Raw genomic sequence first — 27729 nt, 5'->3', positions numbered from 1 at the left:
AAGAAAAAAGTAAACTTACCTTTATGTTGCAGATCAGCTCCAGCAGTGCTGTTAGGGAAGTCCATTTTCCATGTTGATGACAGTGACGTCATCCTTGGGCAATGGACTTCACGAAGTATTTTTTATTTTTTATTTTCCTTCTGGAAAAAAGGACACCATTAGCACCTGTGTAGGGAAACTACACAGGTGCTAAATGGTGAAGGGGGAGTCGGGAAGGGAAGCACCCGACACCAATGAGAATGCTCGGAACGCTGGCTTTCCTTGGTGAATACAGCCCGCATTCCGGGCATTCTTATTGGTGGATGGCACCTCCCAGGGTGCTAATGTGTATTACTGCCAGGAAAGAAGGCTTGATGTCAGTGTAGGAGAGCAGGGGGTAGGAGAGGCTCCTTCAGATGCTAGTAAGTGGCGCTTCAGTTCGGTCTTGTATATGTCCAATGAAGGCCTGACTTTAAACATTGAGGGGAACATTCTGCTGGAGGGGAGCAATTACAGAGTAGGAGTCGAAGTGGGAAGTGGCACAAGCGGCACAAGGGAGAGTCAGAAGAAACAGAGATAAAGAACAAAGTACATGCTGTGCATATAGAGTCATATCAAAGAGGAAAGATAAGAAGAGTCATGGATGCACTTAAAAACAATGCACGAAACTGGAAACGGGCAGGAAAAGGGGGCCACTGAAGGGGATCCAGACACAAAGCAATAGGAGAGCACAGAGTTATTAAATACAGATTGAAGAGGACAGAGAGTGTAGACCAAGAAGCAGAGAAGAACAATAATCAAGCCTTGAAAATATCAAAAAACAATACGAGTTTTAGCTGCAGAAAAAGTAAGAAAAGGACTGATCTTGTAAAAACAGAAGAGATGATAGCAATAGGATCAAGCAAGAATGGAAATAAGATAAGAAAGGGAAGTGGTAGGTCAAAGACAAGCCTAGATCATGAGCAGATGCAGAAAGAGTAAACAAAAATCAGGGGGGAAGAGGTAGAAGAGGGAGAGGGCAATCATAAAGAGAGGAAGCAGGATAAAGAGGATCTTGGCTTTCTAAGGGAATACAATGAAAACATTGAAAGAGCATCCATAGCTTGACTGCCAACAGGCAGTCAGGATGAGAGGAGTGGGTAGAGTCAGGAAAAAGATAAAAAAGAAGAGAAGATTTGAGAGCCACTAGCAAAGAAATGATATAGCAAGAGAAATGGTTGATAATGGAAGAGAGAGCAGTGGTGTACAGTGGGAAAAGTTTCCTTTGTAAACCACCGGTTTCTTATATTTGTTTTGTTTTGTCCCTGGTATATGTTTTACTTTTTGTACACCCTCATAAACTAGCTCACCAATTCTTCTTCTCTTGGCACTCTTGTACAGGCACCCTTTGGGCAATGTCGCAGCCTTCTGTAAATGTGTTATTGTTAGTCATTTCTACTCGAAATTGACACCCCTGTTCTTCAAATAAATACAAATACTAAGACTCTAAATATAGATCCTATCTACATCTGTTCCATAGTCTTTCTCCACCCTCTATGTCCCATTAGGCGACACCACCCACCAATCACCTGCATACTCTCATCCGATAACCATTGCAGACTTTAAAGCCAGCCTTTCCAGGGACTGCTCTGTCATCTGTAATGATTACTTTGTTTTTTTTGTTTGTTTTTTTATATAGTTTATTACAAACTCTCTCTTAGAGATTGCATCCTTATTGTTTACTAAATACCCATTAATAAAGAAATACAAATGTGTTTGTAGGAGAATTGATGCATGGGTGGATGTAGATATTATCAATGGAAAAGACCTAAGTTCAAGATGACCAATGGGGAGTTTCCAAACAACATGAATGTTTTAAGCATGTAAGGGTGATCATGCATACCCTGGCACTTCTATTTTAGATAAACATTTCAAACCAGAAAAACACTTTTGAGTAGAAGTACAGGTTCACATGTCTAATTTGAACACCATTCTATCATTATTTTCCCTTAAACCTGTGTCGTAACTAAAAGCATGCTAGACTGTGGTCGTTTGGCGGATTTACCACTGGAAGTACCATTACTGATGTATCACCACTTCAGAACTGGAGATAAATGTTCATATTCCGAGGTGGGGTTATTCCCCATTTTGGAGTCTCATAGGACTCCACTTGGGTTTGGTGGCACTACCGCCAGTGGTAATTCCACCAACGGTAATTCCAGCATTTTTGCAGAGGTATACCGGCAGAAATGCCTCCAGCGAAGAGCTGGAGGTTTTTCTTCCACTTTGCCTCCAAAGCGGAATTTGGCGGTGTCGTAAAAGTGCGGTAATTCCATCAGCCCTACAATTTTACCACACTGCCAATCTCAGAATTACCGCCATAGTGCGGTAATTAAGGAACTGCTCATAGTAGGCTCCTTCTGTTTCTCCCACTGGACCACCAAAGGTGGGTCCTTTAATAGTGATCAGTGAAGCTTCTCTACTCGTGTGTGCCTGAATGCCTGTGATGTGTGGAACCCTAATCCTTCAACTAGGCTCAGTTGTTAGGCAACATTTTTATTTATTTATTTATGTATTTATTTATTGAATATTTGTAAGGCGCCTATACAACAAATGGTGTTTCAAGGCACCCCAAGATAAGAAAGGTGGTGGGGAGGGAGAAAGATAACAATAACGGTCCTACTAGGCCTTGTGACATTCAGATTGTGCAAGTGCAGTAACAAGAAGTGCGAGGGAGAGGGGTGTTGGGGGTGCCGGTCTGCGTGAATGCGAAGTGCTAAGGTGGAAAGGGAAGTGCAGGGTAAAGAGGAGAGAGTGCAAGGAAAAGGGGGGGTTGGAGGAGGGGGAAAGGCCACAGGGGCTAAGCGAGTGCTAAGGGGAGGCCAGCAGGGAAAGTGCCTAGGATTGCATGGGGTGCAGTTAAGAGGGTCCACATGCTAACTGCAAGGAGGGGGTGGATTTGGCGTGGGGGGGCGCACAGTGCCCTGCAGAATTCAGAGGGAGCCAGGCTGCCAGTGGCTGTGGCAGATGGGGGTGTTAGCAGGGGAGGCGGAGAGGGAAGGTAGAAGTGAATAGGAGGGTCTTCACGAGCTTTTGGAACTTAAGGAGATCTGGCTCAAGCCTGAAAGGGGCAGGGAGACCATTCCAGAGAGACCTACCACCACTCTCTGCTTAGAGAAGCGTCTGATCTGAAGAAAGCCGGAGCTAGAAGAATGAAGAGCTCTAGCAGGGAGGCATTTTGGGAGAGAGAGTTGGCTGTAGCAGGGTTGCAGGCCCCAGAAACCCTTGTGGATGATACAGAGGCTCTTGAACTTCGGCTTAGCAGCAGCCGGGAGTCAGTGGAGAGATTTAGGTCTGGAGAGATGCGGTCCCTGGACTTGAGGCCAACAATAAACCTCGCAGTCCTGTTCTGGATTATTTGAAGGAAGCGGAGGGAGGAAAAAGGAAGATTGAGGATGAGGCTGTTGCAGTAGTGCAGCCTAGAGAGAACAAAGGCTCTGGAGACATTGAGTTTCTGGGGGAATGTGAGGAAAGGGAGAATGCCTCTGAGGAGGTGCAGCTGATAGTGGGCGATGTCAGGAGAGAAGGAGAGAGAGGAGTCAAAGATGACACCAAGGTTTTTTGCCTCACAAGAATGTGAAGGAAGGGGACCCACAGAGGGCGGCCAGATGATAGGAGGGAAGGAGGGAGTGTGGGTCCCAATGAGAAGGATCTCTGTCTTACATTCCCCCCAAAACATTTTTTAAAAAGGGTCGCTGAAGATCAGGAACAATGTCAGGTCTGGTTTGGAGGGGACAGGAAGAGGTCAATAATGATGGAGTCGTGATGTATTCTGTATAGTATATGAGGTTGCATTATGTTCACGTTCTCATAAGTCTTGTGAACCTTATAATAGAACCACAGCATTACTTTTGCCCACTCTCAGTCAAATCTAAAAGGTAACAAAATAAAAGATGGATGACGCACAATGCATAAATCCTGGGATATTGGAGTTTTGCTGATTAAGGTCTGCAAGGCCCTGTTTTTATTATGGGTTTAACAGATTCATATTAGACAAACCAAGAAGGACAGGAATGCCGAAAAACATGGTCTAACAAAGTAGATTTGCTTATAGATCAAATCTTTTTATTTTAAAATACAGATCGTCGAGGACTAAAAATGTCAATGTACAATAGCTGTCAAAGAATACCAGCTTTACCAATTAAATATAGATTTTCTGGAACCAGAAACCCCCAGGTCCCCAGATATTTTCAAAGCAATGCCGCGCAGCTCTTTTAGAAAGCTCAGTAATATAAGGTTTGGACGTAGGCAGGGAAACCAATCATTCCATAACATTTGGGTGTCGTTTTTTCTCTGTTTGCCTTAGGGATTTCTAATCTCAGGTTATTCTTCCTACGGGTGGCATACATACCACCTGAAATCAATAGCTTTTAGCTAGTTATGCACGTTTTTCAAACCTCAGGGCCTTGTATATAAGGCATCCTACCTTCGAGAAAATGTGTGCTTCTAAAGCTAGCCGGTGTAAGTTAACCAATATAGGGGACAAAGGATCAGAATGCCATCGATGTATCCGCTGCCTGAAGAACTGCTTTTAATGGAAGTAGTATGGTTTATGGTAACCCATAAACAGAGCATCCCTCCGTCTACATGATAAAGTACGAGACCTTGCACCACTGTCCCAAAACTCTCTATGGTAAGAAAAGTGTAATCTTTTTCAACAGTATAGTTGGAAAAATGCTGATAGTGCATCTAAGTAGAAGCCCAACGTGTGTGTCTGCATTGATAGAGGCGGGTGGAAAGAATGCTTAATTTTTGCAGGCCTCTATATTTTTGAGTGTTTTGTAGTACTAAAAGGTTTGCTGGTGATCCATTTAATTTACAACATGCCAACTGGCATACATTCCGGAAGGCAATTTAAACCCATTGGAAGTGGCCCCCAAAAACATTCACCATATCCTCTATGGGTGTTTGCAATCTGTGTTGCTTGGTCCCGAAAGCGTGCTGTTGCAAATTTGGTGTAAATCCATCCAGTAGTTTTTTAAAAAATGGCCAAAAAGTAGGTCAAAATAAATTTACTGATTCTGAGTCTGCATACGCCTCTGAGCCAGTCAGGGGGTGACATCAAAGATGCACACTAATCACCAACAGATTGTACAAATGGATTCCCCCAGATCACCAACTCTACCTAACACCTGTGGAGTCCCACAAAAATCCATGCTGTCCTGTGATCTTCAATCTTTACATGGAACCGCTCTGAACCCTCCTCGCTCCACACAACATACACATCGCCCAATACGCAGATGACACCCAGATGTACCTCAAGATATCCTCCATTGAAGACATCCCCTGTCTCACATTGATCCATGCCTGGATGTCCAGTGCTTACCAGAAGCTCCACCACTCCAAGACTGAATTCCTATTGCTGGCCAACAACACCAAACACCCAGACATCCAGACCTGGCTCTCTGATATGAATCTTGAGGGTTTAACACACCTGTGGGCCAACTGCGACAAGTCCCTTGGGTTTGAAATCGACAGACACCTGACCTTCAGCCAGCATATAGAAAGGTAGGCACAACCGACTTGGTATGAAGGTTCTCTTCTGTGAAAGATTAAGCCCTTCTTCAAAGAAAACAACTTCAGATCCACTGTCCAAGCTTTGTTCCTCTCCCAACCTGAATGGTGGCAATGCCCTGTTGGAAAGCCTTCCAGCAACTTCTGTCGCATCCCTGAGATCTGTCCTGCATGCTGTAGCACGACCCATCAAAGGACTCTGAAAAATCAACCACATCACCCCAACCCTCATTGATCTGCACTGGCTCTCACTGCAAGCCTGTACCATCTTCAAATAATGTTGCATCATCTTTAAAGCTGTCAATCTGAAATCCCCAAGCTACTTCATTGAGAAACCGCATCTCCAGAGGCCTGCAATCCACCAGAAGTGAGGACATGTGCAGGCTTGAACTCTGCCAGTGCAGGAAGGAAAGAACTAGAAATAGGATTGATTAAATCAATAACAGTTCCTGTATTTAAACATAGACTTTACTAATTTAGAACTTCCCCTCTGGATAAAAATCAATATATTAACCAAGAAAATGGCTGCTTGCTGATGCCAAATTAAGACATCATTGCAAATATTAGGAATATTCCATCCTAAACCTACATAAAACAAGGCAACAACCAAACATCATAGCAAAGACCAATCCTGGGGCTCAGAAAGAGCCAACACATCACCTCCCTCTAAAAAACATACAATGATTCCTATTAGTAATAGAACAATGCCAGTTTATAAACCTCCCAGGCCCAAAAATGCCCTCAGTGGAAATGCTCCAGATAATCCTCAATTCAAGAAACCTCTGCGACAGATAGAGCCTTGTCACTAAGCCCCCAAAGAGACATGCTAAGATTACACCTATGATAGATCTCAAAGGCCCCATTCATAAAATGCCATGAAAACATGGCTACCAAAAAAAACTCTAACCCAATACCCCAATCACTGGACACACCAAAAAACCTTTCTTTCTCCCCCCACTCCACAGTCTATACCCATTAAACCCAATATACCCAACTGCTACAAGGCTATGCACAGTGCTCCGTTGCTTTCCAGATGGGCTCACACTTTATACATCCCAGACATATAAACGTGCAGGACATTTGGGACATATTGCCAGGTGAAAAAGTCCAAATAAATAACAACAATCTGAATAAACATTAGATTTATTGACCCGTCATGCTGAACACACCTTGGCATATCTACCTTACCTTCTAAAAAACAGTGACTTACCACAGGGCAGGCAAACTTCTCGCTGTCACACACATACGTTTCACAGTGCAACCAGACCTTGGACAGCTTGGGAATGTTCTGGAATCGGAATGCATTAAACTGGAAGGTGGCCCTGCTGTTCTTGCCATTCTCATGCACGAGAACTGTGTTATCTGTGGCACATCTGAAAAACAATGCACAATAGACATAGAATACGAGGTCAACACTTAGCCAAGTGGGTTCCATGTCAGTTCGCCTACCCTCTTTTTTCCAATTGGTGTTTTGCCGTGGGAGTTTTGCTAAAACCGTTCATCGAATTTTGTTTTCAATTATTTTTCGGGGGGTTCCTCCTCCTTAATGTAATTATGTTTTTATTTTCCTTCCCCCCAACCCTTTACTTACCCTTTCCCACCCCCCAAAACAATGTCAATTGAAATTTTCTGCAAAACTCTTGCGGCAAAACACCTGACGGAAAAACGGGTGTCGGCAAAAGGGTGCAATACCACCAAGTGATATAGAGTACAGCGCTCGCTTTCACATCTGTGCAGAGCCTGCTGACGCAGGTTCAAAAACACACACCGTGGGTAATCATAAGCAGCACTCAGATAGCAGAGGGTTCGTAGCGCTATATAAATGCTAAATTATTATCATTATTATTCTATACTTAGTGAACCAGAGAATATCATGCATGCATTGTACAATACTTGGATAACTATGAATATTGTGACTATACTCCACCAAGAGGATCCACGTTTGATCTGATCAACAACCAGATCGAAGCTTAAGTTGTCTATGATGTCACTCTGAACCCTGAGGTGAAATGAAGCGGGTTGTTGGTAGGCTGCAATTTTACATTGTGAATGACCCCTTCAGCATCCCTTTCCCATTATTGCACTGTCCCCATTTACATTAAATTAGTAAAGTGAGTGGATGTGGGGCAGATGAGAGGCACAAACACACACAACCTGGGCTAAAAACATTCATGGAGTCCTGCTATCGTCGCATTAGTATCACATCACTTCACGCAAGATCACAAGATACCCGGGGGCGGGGGGCAGACGAGATGCTGTGCTGCCCTGCTGCAAAGCTAATCTAATTAAGCAATAATCATCCGTTCCTTCCAGCCCGTGAAACGGGTTGGTGATGCTATTGACACCCTGGGTTTAAGACCTTTGTATTTTATTTCAATTAATAAAATTCTTTGCTATGTCCCTTTCATTGAAAGAAATACTTTCTTAAGATGGCTGCCGTGGATCAGGTAGGCATGGGTCCAAACAGAGCCCCTCTTCCATTTCCATGGCAGTGAGGACAGAGACGGAGCGGCAGCAGAAGTGGCAGAGTGGGCGCTGCTGAAGAAAAAAGGTAAGTGTGCATGGACAGGAAATTTAACACAAAGGAAAGGTATGGTGGGAGGAAGATGGTGGGGTGGGGGAAGCAGCTGTCAGGCTGCTTGGAATGTGGGCTTGGATCGTGGGATTCAGCCTGCGATCCAAGGAACCTGATTGGTTGCTGTTCCCACCCCGGGAGCTATTGCAACGTGATTTCCATATTCCACTCATGTGATGTCATAGTAGGAGGATACATTTAGAAACATATTTATGTGCTAATGATCCAGGCACAACTTCAGTTCACATTTACAATCACCTCTTCTAGAATAACTTTTCTGTGTTGTCAGAAATAAGGATCAATGTGGCTTTGAAAGTGAATCCACAGTAGAATGTATAGTATCTTCTTTGATGAGACTGAGGGATGGCAATTTTTTATTTATTTTTTACATTTATAAAGCGCTCACACAGCCCGCAGGCATCGAGGCGCTGTTACAGGAATTGTTATTTTTTTTTCCTTAGGTGCGTAATTGTGTTTTTTTTTGTTTTGTCTTAGTTACGTATTTATAACGTGCTTAAACACCCAGAGGTTTCTAAGCGCGGACCCGGGGATCGAACCTGTTGTTGATTCGTGTCGTCTTGCTTCCATGACGCGCACGCTGCCGCTGAGCTATCCTCCCGGGACGATATACAATTGCTTTTCTGGTCAAAGAGGGTACACACAGCAGCGGCCCACTTTAGGGGTGAGTGTGGGCTACTTCCGCTGCCTTCTCTGATATGTTCCTAAGACATTTTACCAATTTATGTAAAGGCTGTAAATGTAAGAGCACAGGTCAGTCTCTTCTCGTTCCCCTCTTCTGTAGTGTAAATAGCTATTCATGGGAGAGGCAGTATCTTCCTTGGCTCCAGGAGACACCCTGTGGGGAAGACCACACACCTTGTGCATTTGCTAATCCACGAAGGCCCCTCTCGACCCTTGGAAGGAAAGCCTTTAAACTCATGATGAATAAAGCATGGCTGTTTTTGACCTGGTCCCATCATTTAATTGTGGCACAAGTAAGGAATTGCTCCTGAAACCCTTACCTAGCAAGGTGCCAGAGAGAGTGTAAACCTGAGATGGCATCTTTTTTAGGAAGTCATGTCCCCTATGCCCAAACCCCATCTGCCAAAGCCAGTACACTTCAATATCTTGCAGCCGTCATAACTCCCCATCCCCTTTTTTAGGCCAAGACGCTACACATTTGATTTGTAGGGCTCCTCACTCCACCTCCCATCCTTTCTGCTCCTCATTTCATTGTGAAGAATCCCTGCAGGGTTGCAGCATAACTCTGAAGCAAAAGGCGTGGTGCTATATCAAAACTTGGTTAGTTGTGGTTGTTGGTAGATGGGGTAAAATCTCATTGTTTTTTTATTTATGTGTTGGTTAATTCAAACTTACACACAATGAAAATAGGAGGCTCATTTGGAACTGTGTGAGAAGAATGTGGTACTTGCAGGAGACAGCAGGGTTACCCCACTAGACTGAATGAGATTGGACCACTGAGGGAAATGAGCACAGATGCTGGCCCCTATCCTGACCAATCGCCAGACAACTGCCTAGGCCTGCTTTAACTGGTTCTGCCCACAACGAGAAAATGTCCCAGCAAGCCACTAAGCATAGCGCCTGAGCCTGCTACAGTGAGGTTTGAGGCCTCCCTCAGTCTACTAACCAACATAATAATGATTGTGAAATGGGTGACTGCCGTCTTCAGTGTTTAAGCTGCCTTTCCACGACCCTTATGTTCTTGCCTCCAATAGATCTTAGCAGGTTATGATAATGTCTGAGTTTCCGCACCTCCCCTTTCCCTCATATGCCAACGCACAGATGGATGTGTTGCTCCTCATGGGGTACAATGTATTTATTAGAGAGAGAGAGAGAGAGAGAGAGAGAGAGACAATGAGAGATAATGAGAGAGAGAGAAAGAGAGAGAGAGAGAGGGAGAAAGAGGGAGAGGGAGAGAGAGAGGGAGAGTTGGCATTGGGAGCTAGAGAAATGACACCTGGCTGCACATGGCCTTCTCCTGCCTTCCCCTGACTAACTGATTGCCCTCTAAGATCTCCTACCACCTTTCACTACACAACCCCTCTACAGAAGGCCACCATGGGCCTAGCCATTAGCATATCAATGCTAACCGAGCCACGACTAAGATCTCCTCTTTAGCCCTGTCAGACCCACAGTGCTGTAGTCTATCAGATCTCGGGCTCTTCCGTATGCATAACAGGAGCTATTGAAGACCACTTACATTACAAAAACAACCGTATATCATCCTCCAATGAACATCTATAAACAAAATGTATTCCTAGTTTTATTTTTGATTTTTAGTTTGGGCTATTAGGTGCCAGAGTAACCTATAAGCCAAATCTTTTGCATTAGGGTACAGATAGGGAGCAATGGCATATGAGGAAGGACACAAAGCTTGAAGGTGTTGCTTGGATATTTGCCAACCCACTGACTGGCCTGGCCATGTTAATCCCTATGGCCATTCCCACCCAGTTCCTGCCCCTCCCCCCCAAAAACACCTCTTTGTGGGAACTCTTTCAGCTTGCTTGATTCAAGCCTTCCCATCAAACTTTGCACTCAATGGGCGTCATTACGAGTCACCCGGTATGGAAATAACAGTGGCGGTGAACCCGCCACCACCGTTGTTTCCATACCGGGTGATCTTGAGATCTGCAGGCCGGAGGTGTCCTTCCCGCCAGGTCTGACCTGGCGGGTTTAACACCACCCGCCTGCAGGCGGATGTGGAAACACCAGCACCATCACGAGATGGTGCCAGTGTTTCCATGGTCTCAATGGGAATGGGGATTTAACAAATTCCGCCTCCGGAATTCCCGGGACACCAGGGTCGTAATGCCCCAGTAATTCCGGGAATCACAGAGGCGGAATGGTAATACGAGTCCGGCAGTAACCTGCCGGAATTTCAGGCATGGTTACCGCCGGACTCATAATGAGGCCCAATGTGTCTGCCAGTGCAGTCTTCTGGGAGTTAATTACTTAATTGGAGCAGTAAACATGCTACTGGTGTAGCGAAAATGTCTAGACTAGATCTGCCTTCAGCCACCTGATTTATAAGCAGTATGCGTGTCCTTCTCTGAAGTCCTGTTAAAAACAAGCACTGGCAAAGCCAACAGTTTTGGCTTGTGTATAGGTATTAGGCATTTGCCAGGCTCTGCTATTAGATGCCCATGTACTCGCACCATGTTGCACCTGCTACCATCAATGCCCAGTTAACACCACTACAGCAGTGCCTGGCAAGTGCCTTTTTCATGTTTGCACAAAAGCCCAAACTGTTGGTATTGCCATGTGAACAGTGATTATATGATAGAGCCATTTGTGCATTGATTACATCAAAAGGTTATAGGTAAAAATCCCAGACTTAAACTATATTCAAGAAAGTGGTGTTTGTAGCTTGTTTCTCTCCTATTTGCGATTTAATTCTGTTTTCTTCTTTAAAAATCCTCTCTCAATGACGCCTGCAAACATTGGCTCTCCAGGTGTTATGTTATCTCCTACAGGTCCACACCATGAGAGTAAATGGTGAGGGGCCATGGGAGTCGGAATCAAAAACATCTGGAGAGTCAAATGTGGTGGACTCCTGGGCTCCGCCTCCTCTTCATGATGTGACTTTTTATTAACACTTTGACCCCCTGTCCCTCTTCAATGGCGGCGCTGACAAGCAGTACGTCAAGCAGCCAAGCAGTCCGACTAAAGGCTTCTAGTTAAGGAGGTGCGATGTGTCTTCTTGTATCATAAAGACACAGTGGAGGTGTCAGGAGTGGGGTAGTGGGAGTTTAGGTGGGTGGGAAGGGCTGGTTTGCAGGGTGGTGCTAAGGACGGCAGCATAGGTACTATGCCGAGGACGAGCAAGCAGTGTCATGGGTGAGGATCAAGGTAAGTGCATGGGCAGGGTGTTGTTTGTTGGGATGGGGAGAAGGGGGCAAACCCCCCTTTGTGTGCATCTGAGGCATGGTGGGTGTTAAGGGTATGTACCCCCTTCGAGGAAGACGGTCAGGGAGGGAACGTGATGTGAGGGGAGAGAATCAATGTATTTAATTCATGGGAGAGACCTGCGCAGTAAATAGATTTGATAAAAATATGCAAAGACATGGAAACAGGCACATTGGGTCTCATTCTAAGTCAGCCGGTGCCGTAAAAACGTGCCGGTATTCATGGATACTGGAACTTTTCCACACCGGCCGACTACATGTTTGCTGGTGGGGCACCTGGATTACCTCCAGGAGGTAATCCAGACCCTTACTGGCAAAAAAGCCCTCATTGCCGGTGCCGGTAATGACAGCAAATCCCCCCATGAATGGGGATTTACACCGTCACTCTGGCACCCGTAATCAGTCTGTAAAGCCGTCAGAGCAGGTGTCGGAAACAATAACTACATTTGCTGGTATCCTGGCGCCTCTACCTCCAGGATACCGAAAAGGGTAGAATGAGGCCGATTATTTGTTGTTTCTTGTGATATTTTACCAAATGAAGCTCACAATAACACCAGTTTTTATATAGCACTAGCTCACCCGAGAGCATTAAAGAGTAACAGTTGATATTATTACCCACTTCATGTACTCAATTTATCAACCTCAGAAGGATCTGATATTGAAGAATGTGCTTGCAAGTGCCATTGCCAGAGGTCTTATGTGCCCCACTAGGGTCGGATCGGCAGTGGGACGCTTCCTCCATGGTAAGTCTGGGAGATAATGTTCTCCCCTTATTGACAAGCAAGGTTCTGCATGCTATTCAGGCCCAGTAGAGTGGTAAGGCTGTAAGTGCTGATATAATCCCTATGGCCAATTTTTGGCTTACCCGTACATCTGGGCTTTGGTGCTATATGGGTTCAAAAGTTCAATTTTACATCTGGGGAAAATCTAAAAGTCAAGGAAGGCAGCTGACATAAGCCCAATATTTAAGAAAGGGCATAGAAGTAACCCAGGCAACTATTGCCTAATGGCCTACATTTTCTGCAGTTATTTTATATTGACAATTTAATGGATATTCCTAATGTAGCTCTGGAGGACTTCAGGGGCGGGACTATGGATCAGTATTTTAGGTCATTTCTAATTATCCTTGAGTATAAACAGTCCTATTTATTTGTGATTCTTCAATTTAAAGCAAGCTTTTGACCATGTTGACCATGTGTTCTTCTCGGAGGCACTAGAGAAGATAAGCTTGGATTCAAATCTTCTGAGGTTGCTGATAAATGTACACCTGGCACTTGTGCTAGGGTGCGCTATGGAAGGGAGGTGACATTTCATGAACAGAAGGGTTTGCCAGGGTTGCGTCCCCCCAACACTGTTTCATCTTTTTATAAAAACGATATGGTGGCCTGGATAGAGGGAGTCAGTGAAACATCTATCAAGTTGGTGATAATACAATTCCTATACATTTTTTTGTGGCTGACACAATTCTTTATGCACATACTATCAATAACCTTTTGGCTTTGGTTAAGGCCTTGGAAGAATATTATCAAGCAAAAGGCCTGACTGGGAACTCTATTAAGAGCAAGGTGATGGCGATTGGCCTGCAATAACAGATACGCGCTGCTTTGAAATAAAAGTAGGATACCTCCAGGTAGTCAAATATTATGACTACTTGGGCTGGGGCATATGGATTGCGTTTAGTGGATTATGGATTCTGCAGTGGTAATTATATGGTTAGGTGCGAAATGTGTATTTGCAACTGTAAAGGATTCTATAGGGACCTGCAGGACAAGGGTTTTGCAAAGGATGTATATGGTGCGAACCCTGAAGATTTACACATTTTGTAAATATCCAGGTTGCTGAAATCCAATTTGTGAAGAACTTCCTGTGGCTCCCCTGAAGTTCTCCCAATCTTCCTTTGCAATCTGAACGCCTTATTATATTGAGTGATATTGGATGTAAGTGAGACCGATTCGATCTACAAATGATATCTTATATAAGTTGCAGCCTTAGAGGGAGCTGGAAAGCATCAATGGCTCCGGCTTGGGGCACCGGGATTGGGTGACCTGTTGCATTCAGCCAATGAAACTCCCAGGACCAGGATATCAATGCTTATTGAACGCAGGAAAGCATCACCTTGATTTCTCATTTAAGGGCGGGAGTGGATCCAGGACGTACCTGGAGGACCTGTCAAAATCCAACATTCATTCACTTTTTAATGGCGTTCCGTTTGGACCTCCTCCCGCTGAAAATTGTGCTTGGGAAATGGTGAGGGTTGGATCCTTGGGACTGTCTGTTGACAATATTTCATTAGAGACAGTAATCCATCTTCTCTTCCTTTGCTCTTACTATCCTCGTCTAAGAAGCAAATGGCTAATTCTGCACTTGTAGGGATCTGGTGAACACAGTGATTTGAGAGGAGATGGCAGGGGCAAACAAAGCGACATCATGGGTAGTATCATGTTGTGTTGATTCCTTTCTGGGTAGAGCTTGGAGTGGCATGTCCAGAATGCTGCAGGGGTTGCCCACATTTTTGGAGCAATGGGTAGTATAGTGTACTGCATGGAACATAAGTTTTCTAAGTGCATTGTTAATATGCATATATGAAGAGTAGCAGGGACTGTGAGTGTTGACCCCAGACTACTCTTTCCTTTTTACAAAGAGTGTGTTTAATGATATGACTTGAATGGTTTATATGTCATGGTATATATTGTAATTTGTTGTTGTGCACTAAACAATACTTGACTTGACTTAAGTAGGACTGTTGTTCATCAAAGGGGGTTTCCTGACTCCTTGAAACCTGTGTGATTTGTCTTAATCATTTTAAACCACTAACACCTTTGTCTTTTTCAGGAAAGTCCATCGAACAACTGGTTCAGGTTATTTGAACAGCTTTGTACTCAAGAATAATGGCCCTGGCCCTTACCAGTGTGGGGTCAGAGCAGGGGTAACTACATAAAAGGCTTCCTCCGGAAAGTAGTCATTGACGAATGAATGCATAGTTGAGTATCTCGCTAGTAAAGGGCTGGTCTCTGACATGAGGGAAACCTGCACTTCACAAGTTCAAATCCCATGGCAGGGGGGACTTAGGCTTTCATCCTTCCAGGTGTGATTGATACATTGAGTTCCATTATTGAATATTATTGCCCAAGATAATACTGCTTTTTAAGAGCCCGGAAGCCAACATTTAATCGGTAGTGTTCTTTCATCGATGGGTGAAATTTTGATGGGTATTTTTCCGAGTACATTTTACCAGAAAAAACTCATCCAAATATATAGGGAGGGTTGGGAAAGTATATATAAGAATGGGGTTGTCGGGAATAGATAAAAAAACAATAGAGGATGGGGATTCAGGGGGAGACCCCCAAAAATAAAAATAAATCCATTTCAATTAGTTTTTTTGGTGAACAATACTCTGAAAAAAAAAAAAAAATTTCACCCATCAATGAAATTACATAGAACCTTTTCATCAGGGCTAAGAGCTCTCAGAAAACTAAACTGCATTGTCCAGGTGCTCGAGGCAGTAATGACATTCACAAGGACTAAAAGTGAAAAAAGGAAAACCTATTTTTAGCAAGGGCCATTAATCAATGGTCACACAGCATGCAGGGACTAGTAGTGCTTCAATTTCTACACTCGGCTGGTGACTTGGAGGAGGGAGGCACTCACTCTTGTGATGGAGCATGGAGATGGGTCAGATTAGTGAGAAAGCATCAGAGACTTGGAGTCAGAGGGAGGATGAAGAGTACAGGCTGGTGAAGCAAAGAGGATGACCGGAGAGAAGAAGCCGGCTTCACAATAAGGATCCATGTTTACCCCGGCAATTGTCATGATTGCCTAGGAGCTATGAGTTCTGATTGGCTCCTAGGATTCCATCATTCTGAGTGCTAATTAACCTTTATGGACCATGCCTGATGGCAGTAGCAGATGTTATGCTCCCTGAAGACAGATTTGGAGGCCAGATCACAGCAGAGTGGGCCATTGAAAATCACCCGTCTACAGTGTCCTTGAGTCCTTGAATCCCTGTCCTCATACAGAGATTGCAGGACAACCCTTCCTGGACAGGTTATGTGTTCTTGTTCTATTGGGGATGGGTGAACCTCATTTCCGCACAATGTAATCTTTTATCCTAACCATCATCTCCCCTTGTCCCTGGTGCCTGCTGGGCTGGGCAGCTCTTTGTACTGGAAGTAGCTTTCACACCCTATGTGGTAACTCACTCTTTCTCTGTTTTTTTTCCCCCTTCGGGAACCTGCCTTCCTCCATTTTCTCACTCTCTCACAATGTATCTTCTGTGTCTACCCAATGTATGCTCTCTCTTTCTTAAGAGTGACTTAGCAAAACAAAAGGGGAGATGGCTGGAAGGTTATGAACTCATCCTGACCTCTGGCATAGCACTGGGCAACCCTCCAGACCATCATCTTCACCTGCAAAGCATTACAGAAGGTGAAAGGCCATATGCACATCAGACGTGGCCCCACCCCAAAGGGGCATTCAAACCCAAACTGCCTGGTCGCATCCCTTCTGCACGAGAAGACAAACAACCCCATACATGTCTCAGCCTCATTCCACATCATCACTGAAGTGTAGCTTGGGTCTCTAGGCATGACAGGCTTAGGATCCATGTCAGGGCATACAACACATCACACTCAGGGTGATGATAGCAAAATAAGTAGGGTGCTGGCTGAAAGCTTTAGAATTAATCTTAACCTCTGGCATCGCTCTGGGCAACCCACTAGATGATCGTTCCTGATATGACAGGTTATTTATAACACACCTAATACCCAGAGGTTCTTAAGCGCGAACCCAGGGATCGAATCTGTGGTTCTCTGTGTCATCTTGTTTCCAAGGCGAGCATGTTGCCCCTGAGCTATCCTCCCGGGACAAGCCTGCTAAGCCATTACAGAAAAAGGAAAGGCCAAATGTAAATCAAGCTTGATCCTGCCCCAAAGGTGCACTTCCCTTCCCTTGCGTACACCTTCGAATAACATTATTCCTAACTTTCTGATTCATCATCTTCTTAAATTGTGATTAGCACTTCCCTTATAAAGGTCCTACGGGATGTGTCTAATTTCAGTTTAGCCCATATGGACTACTTCCAACAAGATTTCCCTTTGGAAAAGGTGCAACAGGAATAACCGTGGAGGCTCTGCGAAGTCACAACAGTGCATGCCTTTGAACAGCAGGTCCAGTACCTGTACCTGCACAGTACCTGATCACATGCTCATAAGCCACAGCAACCTTGAAGCTCCATGCTCTGCACAGGGCCTTACTGATGAAAGTGCCATGCTCAGCACAGGGCCTTACTGATGAAAGTGCCATGCTCTGCACAGGGCCTTACTGATGGAAGTGCCATGCTCTGCACAGAGCCTTATAGATGGAACCTCCATGCTCTGCACAGGCCTTACTGATGAAAGTGCCATGCTCTGCACAGGGCCTTACTGATGAACGTATCATGCTGTGCACGGGGTCTTACTGGTGGAAGTGCCATGCTCTGCACAGGGCCTTACAGTGCCATGCTCTGCACAGGGCCTTACTGATGAAAGTGCCATGCTCTGCACAGGGCCTTACTGATGGAAGTGCCATGCTCTGAACAGGGCCTTACTGATGGAAGTGCCATGCTCTGCACAGGGCCTTACAGATGGAACCTCCATGCTCTGCACAGGGCCTTACTGATGAAAGTGCCATGCTCTGCACAGGGTCTTACTGATGAAAGTGCCATGCTCTGCACAGGGCCTTAGTGATGAAAGTATCATGCTGTGCACGGGGTCTTACTGGTGGAAGTGCCATGCTCTGCACAGGGCCTTACAGTGCCATGCTCTGCACAGGGCCTTACTGATGAGTGCCATGCTCTGCACAGGGCCTTACTGATGGAAGTGCCATGCTCTGAACAGGGCCTTACTGATGGAAGTGCCATGCTCTGCACAGGGCCTTACAGATGGAACCTCCATGCTCTGCACAGGGCCTTACTGATGAAAGTGCCATGCTCTGCACAGGGTCTTACTGGTGCAAGTGCCATGCTCTGCACATGGCCTTACAGTGCCATGCTCTGCACAGGGCCTTACTGATGAAAGTGCCATGCTCTGCACAGGGTCTTACTGGTGCAAGTGCCATGCTCTGCACAGGGCCTTACAGATGAAAGTGCCATGCTCAGCACAGGGCCTTACTGATGGAAGTGCCATGCTCTGAACAGGGCCTTACTGATGAAAGTGTCATGCTCTGCACAGGGTCTTACTGATGGAAGTGCCATGCTTTGCACAGGGTCGTACTGATGGAAGTGCTATGCTCTGCACAGGGCCTTACTGATGGAAGTGCCATGCTCTGCACAGGGCCTTACTGATGGAAGTATCATGCTCTGCACAGGGTCTTACTGGTGGAAGTGCCATGCTCTGCTCTGGGCCTTACAGTGCCATGCTCTGTACAGGGCCTTACTGATGAAATTGCCATGCTCTGCACAGGGCCTTACTGATGGAAGTGCCATGCTCTGAACAGGGCCTTAGTGATGGAAGTGCCATGCTCTGCACAGGGCCTTACAGATGGAACCTCCATGCTCTGCACAGGGCCTTACTGATGAAAATGCCATGCTCTGCACAGGGTCTTACTGGTGCAAGTGCCATGCTCTGCACATGGCCTTACAGTGCCATGCTCTGCACAGGGCCTTACTGATGAAAGTGCCATGCTCTGCACAGGGCCTTACTGATGAAAGTGCCATGCTCTGCACAGGGCCTTACAGATGAAAGTGCCATGCTCAGCACAGGGCCTTACTGATGGAAGTGCCATGCTCTGAACAGGGCCTTACTGATGAAAGTGTCATGCTCTGCACAGGGTTTTACTGATGGAAGTGCCATGCTCTGCACAGGGTCTTACTGATGGAAGTGCCATGCTCTGCACAGGGCCTTACTGATGGAAGCGCCGTGCTCTGCACAGGGCCTTACTGATGGAAGTGCCATGCGTAGGCGTTTTGTATTCGGAAGAGGATGTCATCTATAGGAATTCTGTGACCATACGTGGCATGGTGGTGGTAGGAGACACACCACATTTCTGGGAAATAGAATACTGTTCGGTCAGTAAACGAGATGACACCACACCTTCCTGCCCCTCAATGCCTCCCTTTGCCCCCTGTACACCCAGCTCCCTCTGCTACCCCTGCCCTTCCACCCCCCGGTTGTCCTCTGTTGCTTGCCAGCTTGATGTATGTTACATAACCTCCACATGCATATAACGCTTTGACACATACAGTGTCTAAGATCTAGTTAACCATTTAGGTGCCTGTGATACCCTGAAGTTAATACTGATCCCTTTGGGCTGCGTTCCTAGTTTGTCAGTATTTCATCTGGCAATACAACCATGCGGTAAAGGTGCAGCAATGGGAAGCATTTACATCATTTAAAGTCATGCAGACCCTTCAGTTATTCCCCATTTTGGATTCCCATTGGACGCCATTGGGGAAATGCAGCCTGCAGTAATACTGCATGCATATGCTGCATCCAGCAATGCATGTGCATCAAGGTTTTTACGTACGCACAAAAGCAGGTGGATTTTTGGGCTATGATTTTCAAAACCCATAATAGTGCAAAGTGGTAAAACCCCAATACCGCCCTACCCGTAATGGGGCCTTGTACCTAACACCTGATCCCAGCAAATGGCAACTCTTGAAGTGCAACTCACTGCAGCACCTTCTTAAGTGACCTCTTATTTCTTCCAGGTGGTTCCATCAGCTTCAGTCTATGAAGCGCAGAGACTTCCAAAGCCTCCTCAGAGTGTACTACACCATGACGTCCATCTTGTGGCCATTACTAGAAATCACTATAAGGGTATTGCTCATAGCTCCCTCTTTTGTTGTGAATATTGGTCGATCATCTGGCTTTTCGTCGCCATCCGAAGACCCTTCTATTCAATAAAAAAGACATTTCTCCAATCATGACTGTTTCCTCGGTTTCTCACTGGTTGTCCCCGCCGCCATGTTTCCTTAGGGTGGAAGCTGCGCTATATAACATTCTATAACATAACATCACAGCAGAACCTTGGTCTATATAGTGTGATCAGCTCCGGCGTTGGTGGTCACCCGCAGCAGCGCACAGTAAAGCAATTCAGCGGTTGCCACATTTTGACCAGTTGAAAGGCTTACGTACCCTTTGCTGATCAGATGCCACTGAATCTGGAAGGCGTAATCATTGGAAGGAGTTGCCCAGCAGTAGTTTAACACCACTTTGAATCTGAAGCGACAGAAACACAATCACTGGAATCATAATGGACCAAGGACATTTGGAAAATAACACATACACAAAATGTGTTGGTTGAACATGAAACGTCATAACTTTAACTTGTTATATCAAAGCGTTCCTCCTTTCTGAAGAGCCTGTTGCCTAGCACTCTACGTTACTCGATCACCCCGCTTCCCTCTCTCCACACCCTCACAGACAAGCCAATAGCACTTTCCGTCACCCCTCCATTCTTAATTCAGCACTTCCTCCAACATCCCTTTCCTAGTTCATTCTATCCTGTCCTCATCCCTGGTTTATGTTTCCACCTTCACCTGCAACAGCTGGTCTTCAAGTCACATTCTCTCACCCCACTGTAAAGGACCCATGTCCTCCACTCCATTATAACATTACATTGCGTAAGCGTTTTTGTGCCAAAAATGCATTGCTTTCCTGTGATTGCTATAAATAAATAAATATATTATATCACTGGGTATTCGGCAACTGCCAGAACTGCAGACGTCTCCTGACGAAGCCTCGATAGTCCCTCCAGAGTCCATCCAGTCAAGATGGGGACCAATTGAGAAAATAACAATTAGTGTAGATAAGGCACCAGTCATATTGCCACATGAGCTGGAGGAGACAACAGAGAATATATGGAAGTGCCTAGAGGCGGACAGAAAAGGGCAATGAACAGACTGACAGATTCCTGTTTGCAAAACTGGGCCCTTGCATGCTATTTTAATATTCTTTTTAGACATGTGCAGGATATGAATTTTATCGATACCGATCTATTTTGGGCTATGGTGTTTGCAGGTAATAATTCGGTCATGAATTTTACTCTGTTTTATATGTGGCGGGAAATTATGAAGATTTTAAACAATTTGTAATTTGGCATCAACATAGAATCCGATTTTAAGATGTGTAATATGCTTTTAACAAAACTGAATTACCTTTTTAATATTGTTAAGTGGAAATGAAAATGTAATGTAAGCTATTCAAGTTTGTGGAAATGTGTTAAAGGTTATATTTAACGAATGAAACACAATAATAAAAAAATAAAAAATAAAAAAATCCTTTACCTGTCTCCCTGAAACGTCCTCTGCGAGCTGATGGGGTACACGTTTTCTAATGGCTGGGATACCTGCTACGAAATCGTGTTGAAGAGCGGGCATCAGACTGGCATTTCGTGTGAACAGCTTATGGGACTCTGGTCAATGGGAGACACCTATGCCATAGGTGCCCTCTTGACGGAGAGTGAGAAGCAAGTGAAGCATAGTACTAGGGCGTCCTTGAGCGGTAGGATGGACGGAATGTTGGCGATAAAGAAGCTTCAGAATAAGTAAGCGCACAGATGTTCCTGGTTAAATGTTAATGGACTCCTCTGCCGGCTGGCATGGACCAGAGGCTGTTAGTAAGCATGTATCCTAACACAGTTGAGGCACTTTGAGGTTAGTAGTGTCTGCTCACAGACACACAGTGACACATTCTAGGTCTGGACACCAGAAAGGGGCCTGCACATTGCGAGTGAGGAAAGAATTGTGGTGGCCACCTAGGCAATACACAGCCTCTGATTGGAAAATAGCAAAGACTCGCACTCCCTAGTGATAACGTTAGTGAGGGCACTGAGGCCTGTAAGGGAGTGGTGTGATATTATGAACAGAGAGACCTTTGCTGGCCTGGTTCCCACCACTTACTCTAAGATTAGCACATGGAAGAGCCATGAGCGGGTTCTCGGTCTTGGAGCAGCTTGAAATACCTTGGCTGCAACATCTTGCATTTGGCAGGCAGGCATGAACTACACAAGATCTGGATCACGTGATCCCAGAGGGCAAGTTGTCATCCATGTACGGGTCAGCTGAAGTGGGAGAAAAATAATACATGGAGTGGAGGATGGGCGTTCCTGCCAGCAGAACTATATACTGTACACAGCTGGGCATGGTCAGAGACCATCTTGGTAATGTGATGCTCCATCAACTTCTGATGGCTGTGGAGCAGTGAAAACAAGCTCATTGGAATGTATGAATGAACAAACCTTCCCAAAAAGACAGGGGCAGAAGAAAAACGTGCTTTGGCAGAACAAGAAAGAAAAATAACTAAAAACCTTGGAATATTTGGGAGGGATGAGTGTCACGCTAATTATCATCAAGCAGTTGCAGGGTTGCGGGAGTGCTGGTTTAATGGAAACGTGTGATGTTAGATGTAAGTAAATAGACATGGTCTGGGAGCAGCAGTGTGTCAATTCACCTCGTAATAATAATAACTTGCATTTATATAGCGCTACGAACCCTCAGGTACCTGAGCGCTGCTTATTAACCCACCGTGTGTGGTGCTCATTTATTGACCTTAGAAGGATGAAAGGCTGAGTTTGGCCCTGCCAGGATTCGAACATGTGACAGCAGACTCTACACAGATGTCAAAGTGAGCACTTTACCCGCTGTGCTATCTGACCGTCGATACTCATGTTCGTTGTAATAAAGAAAATATTTGAGACATTCTGCAGATGATGACGACTATGGGGTGCAAGAAAAATAACTGAAATACACTTCCATGCACTTGAGGGTTCTTCGTATGGAACCATGTTTTATTTCAGAATCTTCTTGGTATACACATTTCGACGGCCTGTAAAAAAGTCATCCTATCGTGGCTTCAATGGCCAGTCCCATTATTATAACTCTGGATGAGTAGACAAAGATCCCAAACCTGATCAAATTTCAGGAGATTTATTTAAAAGAAAACCTAAAATGTAGGCTCCTTTTTTTAACACAGTTTTATAATAATGTTAAAGCAGGCCTTTGTTTCCCTTACAGGTGGCATGGTACCAATTTAATTCAGTTTTTTTTAAGAAGAGAAACTGATTGAACCAAACAAATGATCGTCTTATTTCTTTAATAGACTCCCAAGCCAAAATGTATAGTAAAGTTTTATTGGGCCGAATTCTGTAATGGGTCCCTCATAACAGTAATTTGGTGGTTGTACCGGCCGGGTTTTTAGCAAAGAGTTTTTTTCGATGAATCAGGTTTTTAGGGTGCTCTTATTAAAATAATTGTGGTTTTACACGGGCAAGCTTTATATTTTGTTTTTAGAGATTTACAGACAGCATTTGACACTGTTCCAAGAGCATACTTCCAGAGAGAAATGGTCAAGTTGGGAGTTTGGTCTCCCCTAATAACAGCGATATGTACTCTCGGTAAGGACATTACTGAACGAGTTCAATTTGGACATGAGGTTAAGACCACCAAAGGATTTTCTGTAGAACAAGGCGTAGGGCAGGGGTGTTACCTATAATCGTTACATAAAGATATAGAACAATGCTTGTATGTGGCAGGTACTAGGTAATAGTTTGCAGAGGTGATTAGCATTAGGCGTGTTCAGATGTTGCCTATGGTTTGCAGGTCCCGCGCAAAGAGCCATATTTTTAGGTGGTTGCGGAAAACCCAGTATGAATGCTCTGATCTCCATGATAGTGGGAGGCCATTCCAATTATGTGCCGCAGTGACCAGAAAACGGAGACCTCCTGATCTTTGCAGTTTAAATTCTGGGGGGTTGAGGCGATGCTTGTAGATGGATCGGGTAGTTCTGGTTCATTGAGCTTTCTTAAATTTGCTAGACAAATATCTCGGTGCAGTATTGCAGATGCATTTATGCGTGATGTGCTTTTTGAATAGTATGCTGTCACGGATGACGAGCCAATGCACCTTTTTATCTGGCTGAGTAGATAGGGTCTTTTTCAGTTGTACATAAACTTCTTAGACGTAAATGGCTTGCGATGTCATGCCAAAAACTAGAGTAACAGGGCATACCAGGAATATCCAAATACTGTGACCTGGCCTGGATAGAACATACACAAAATTAACATAAAAGGTCAGAGTAGTAAAGTGTTCAGGTGGCCACTGTTGGTGTAGTAACAAAACCTACATACTCATACTAAGTTCTGTGTACACACAACAACCGTGAAGCACATGCGTCTATCATGATATAACAATTCTATGAGATGAAACGATTAAATTCAGCCCAGTAGACGCTCAAACAATTAAGTGTTTATTATTTATTAACATTTATTAAATAAATCACTAGAAAAAGTCATATTTTAATAAAAAACATACAACAACATTAGTATCAACAATATTTCATGTAGATCAATCCCTCCAATTCATTATCGGACTGATCTGATACAACATTCTCATCCATAAATCACATCCAACCACACTGCAACCATACCACATACATACACAAGTCATTCAGAAAATCATTCACAATCCATACAATGATAAAACAATTTATCCTCAGTAAAACATCAAACAATCTAAAACATCATTATACCATATCTAATCCATTGTTAGTACGAACCATAAATATAACACCTAAGAGCCTATTCCATGTTATTATGAACTTTCCTGGCTCGGGTGGATTTGACTTCTAATTTTGCTCACAAATAACAAAACATCCCCAACCCGACATGTTTCTTTCTGCATAACATCCAGTAGACAGAAATTCTTCAGGGGCACTATGGTCCAGCGGAGTCAGATGGATTGTACATGGAGAAGAAGGAAATATGTAGAATACACCAACAGAGCACACCTAAATACAAACAAAAGAACACTGAGTCAATCAAGCTAAAATGCTCGAATTATATGATTGACCATTACTGCCATTGTGTTTTCAATAAACGTGGCGTAGATTAGGTTATTAATACCTTTTGACTCTCTTCAACTGAGGAAACAGAAAGCGGACCGTGATCCACAAACCGATAGAAGACACCATAATAAATTGGTGCCTCTAAAATATATCCACCATCACCAACACCTCGTGGTGCCTCTTAGACACTCAAAATCAACCAAGTAATACCTCACCGAGGAGTGAGACCTCGAGTTACCCGGAAGTCGGCATAACCAGGACCCCACGGGATGAAAGAGATCCCACAGTGAGAGTAATTATTTAGAAAACACTTACATTGCGTCTCTTGAAATTTTGTGATGGGAGAACCCAAACGGGGGTAACCCACAAGATCACAATGTTGGGGGCACCGCGTCACCAAGAAATCACCCGGCGTCCAGGCACGGATTTTTTAGAAGAGAAAGCCTCAACCTGTGTTCAGTACATGAGCGATGGCAACTTGATACCTGTCTGCAAACACGGAGGTGGAAAACAAAAACAAAATGAGAAGCCATACACTATGGGAATCCATAGAGATCAACACGGACAGCCTTCCATATTAGCGTAATGTCTGGAGGGCAAAAAAAAAGAGGTGATCCCCGTCAAAAATGCCAGTACACACCATACACTTCCTTAGTGCACAAGCCTCCTAACGGGCAACAAGCTCACCTATGTAGAGTAGTCAAACTCTTTTCAATCTCTGCATGAGTCTCGACCGTGTCACGATAGGACTCTTCTAATTCAGTCGTATAGACCACGGCAACAAAGTTAGTCGTGACCATAAAAGTATAGAATTCTGGGACAGAAAGGAGAAAACCACAGAGAGAAATGGATCAGAAAACAATAGTTAATCTGTCAAGTGTCCCATAAGATTACGAGGACCGGAATCACGTATCTACTTAAAACACCTAATACATGAAGCGTGTCATGATTATATGCACACATAAACTTGACCTCTCTCCCATATACACGTTCACCGCTAAATAGTCTTGAACATGAAAAAGATCACACATATGGGGGCTACGAGAATATGCCGAGTGTGCTCTGTCTACAAATCTATACGGCTGCAGAGTCAGAAAAAATTCAACATAATAACCGAACTTAGGCGGGAATGTCTTGCACATGAAACGGAATTGCAAAGGGAACTGTCCCTGAAACCCCTCTTACCTCAGTGACTTTCTTCCGACAAAGAAATACATAACATAGTAACCGTACTTAGGCGGGAATGTCTTGCACATGAAGCGAAATTTCAAAGGGAACTATCCCTGGGACCACTCTTACCTCAGTGAATTTCTTCCAACAAACAACCGGGGTGGCCGCGTGAATCCCATCTACCGGTGTATCCACCAGTCCGGCTCAAGGGATCTGATTTAAAAGCCCTCCCTGTATTGTCATGTGACTCGCACGTGACTCGCACGTAACGCGAGCCGAACCAGCGAGGCACGCCCCCCAACAGGCTCAACGGGGGCACAGCCAGATATTCAACCAGCAAAATCCCGCTGGTCAAAGTAAACATACACCTCAATTGTGCGATGTCATGCGCCTTTCTAAGGTAGGAAAACCTGGTACATTGCTAGTTGCGGGTGGCGTAATATTAATGTCTAAAACCCGGTATGGGCTTCAAAGGCAGCTAAACGTATGTAAGCTTTGGTGTGAGGGTAAGAAAATGATGCAGATTAACGCGAAGAAAACTAAATCTGTGAGCTGGAGTATAAGGGCAAAGAAACATAACATCTCTGTTACTTTGACCAACAGTAACTTGGAATAAATAATCATTATTCAACTATCTGAGCATCCAGTTATCCCAAAATGGGAGCTGGTCTTCCAAGCTCGAGAGGAGCGCTTGCTAATTTTGGCCGTACGGCGGAGGGCAGCAATTCGTTTTTCAAAAAGATTTGGTGGTCGTACAATTGCTGGCTCCCTTGGAGTTCCTTGTTTCCAGGCCATATCTGCTGCACTTTGACGGGGCTTGGAGTTGAGGTTTGTCCGCTTGCATTTCCTTGAGATAGCGGAAAATAAATTATTAAAATGTCTATTATCTCTCCCTTAAAGCGCACCTAATGCTTTGATGGGGATGGAATTGGGCATCAGAGGGACTCGAGCAGAGGCCGGGCTGAAACCCCTCTTACATTGGTCTCCAAACTATGGCGTTCCCTTCTTTAGGCTCTTATACGGAAGCAATGGAAGAGGTACTCAAGCTCCATGGGGCAGAGTCATTACCATGGTTTGCGCGCATCCGAGAGAACAGCGCAGCTTTGGATGTGGCTTATCTTTGGGATGACCCTTCCGGTATGAGCAATGCAGCGATCCATGCACATTCGATTGCAAGTATCAGAACCTTTCTGTTTCGCAGCTGTAACATTATCATGATTGAAGATGTCTGTTGTGGGGGACATTTGACCATGACAGTCACAAATATCATCCAGTATTTGTTTCGGACTTAGCTTATCAGACACAAGGAAGCCAGTGGTTGATTTCATCCTTGTCTGATGTATCATGTTTCAGGTATTTAAGCTGAGTGTTTACTAGGGACAGCCTAGTGTATACATTTTCGTACATATCATGTGTTTACTGAAGTCTAATATTTGAAACAGAGTTAAAGTTGAATTTCTGCTTGTCTGATGTTGTTCATATTATGAAATGTATCATTTAAAGGAAACTGCACAGGCACTTATTATACCTGTGATTACTTGGCTAGATATATTGCAACATGGACTGTTGATGTAATTATTAAAAGTAGCATTATATAGGTTCTGCAATTGATGTAAGATTATTTGTTATATGTGAATTTTGTTCGCTCGGCATCAATTGTTTTATATTTGTCACGAGTTGGGTTTTTTATAGCTGATTGTGAAACAAA

The 27729-nt window shown here is 44.5% G+C and overlaps 1 protein-coding gene across 1 annotated transcript in view; it reads right to left on the bottom strand.

Moving 5' to 3' along the window:
- TECTB (tectorin beta) overlaps nucleotides 1–27729 on the bottom strand; it is a 241620-nt gene that overhangs the window by 27961 nt on the left and 185930 nt on the right. The window contains exons 7-8 of the mRNA XM_069612212.1: nucleotides 20145–20228; nucleotides 6743–6905 (exon numbers count right to left, since the gene is read on the bottom strand). Coding sequence (XP_069468313.1) covers nucleotides 6743–6905; nucleotides 20145–20228 — 247 coding nt within the window. The remainder of the gene's footprint in view (nucleotides 1–6742; nucleotides 6906–20144; nucleotides 20229–27729) is intronic.

Source organism: Ambystoma mexicanum, chromosome 8, assembly GCF_040938575.1.
Source record: "Ambystoma mexicanum isolate Mex_15411 chromosome 8, UKY_AmexF1_1, whole genome shotgun sequence".
NCBI classification, from domain to species: Eukaryota; Metazoa; Chordata; class Amphibia; order Caudata; family Ambystomatidae; genus Ambystoma; species Ambystoma mexicanum.
Note: the sequence above shows the minus strand (reverse complement) of the source record. Positions and strands in the feature narration are given on the sequence as shown.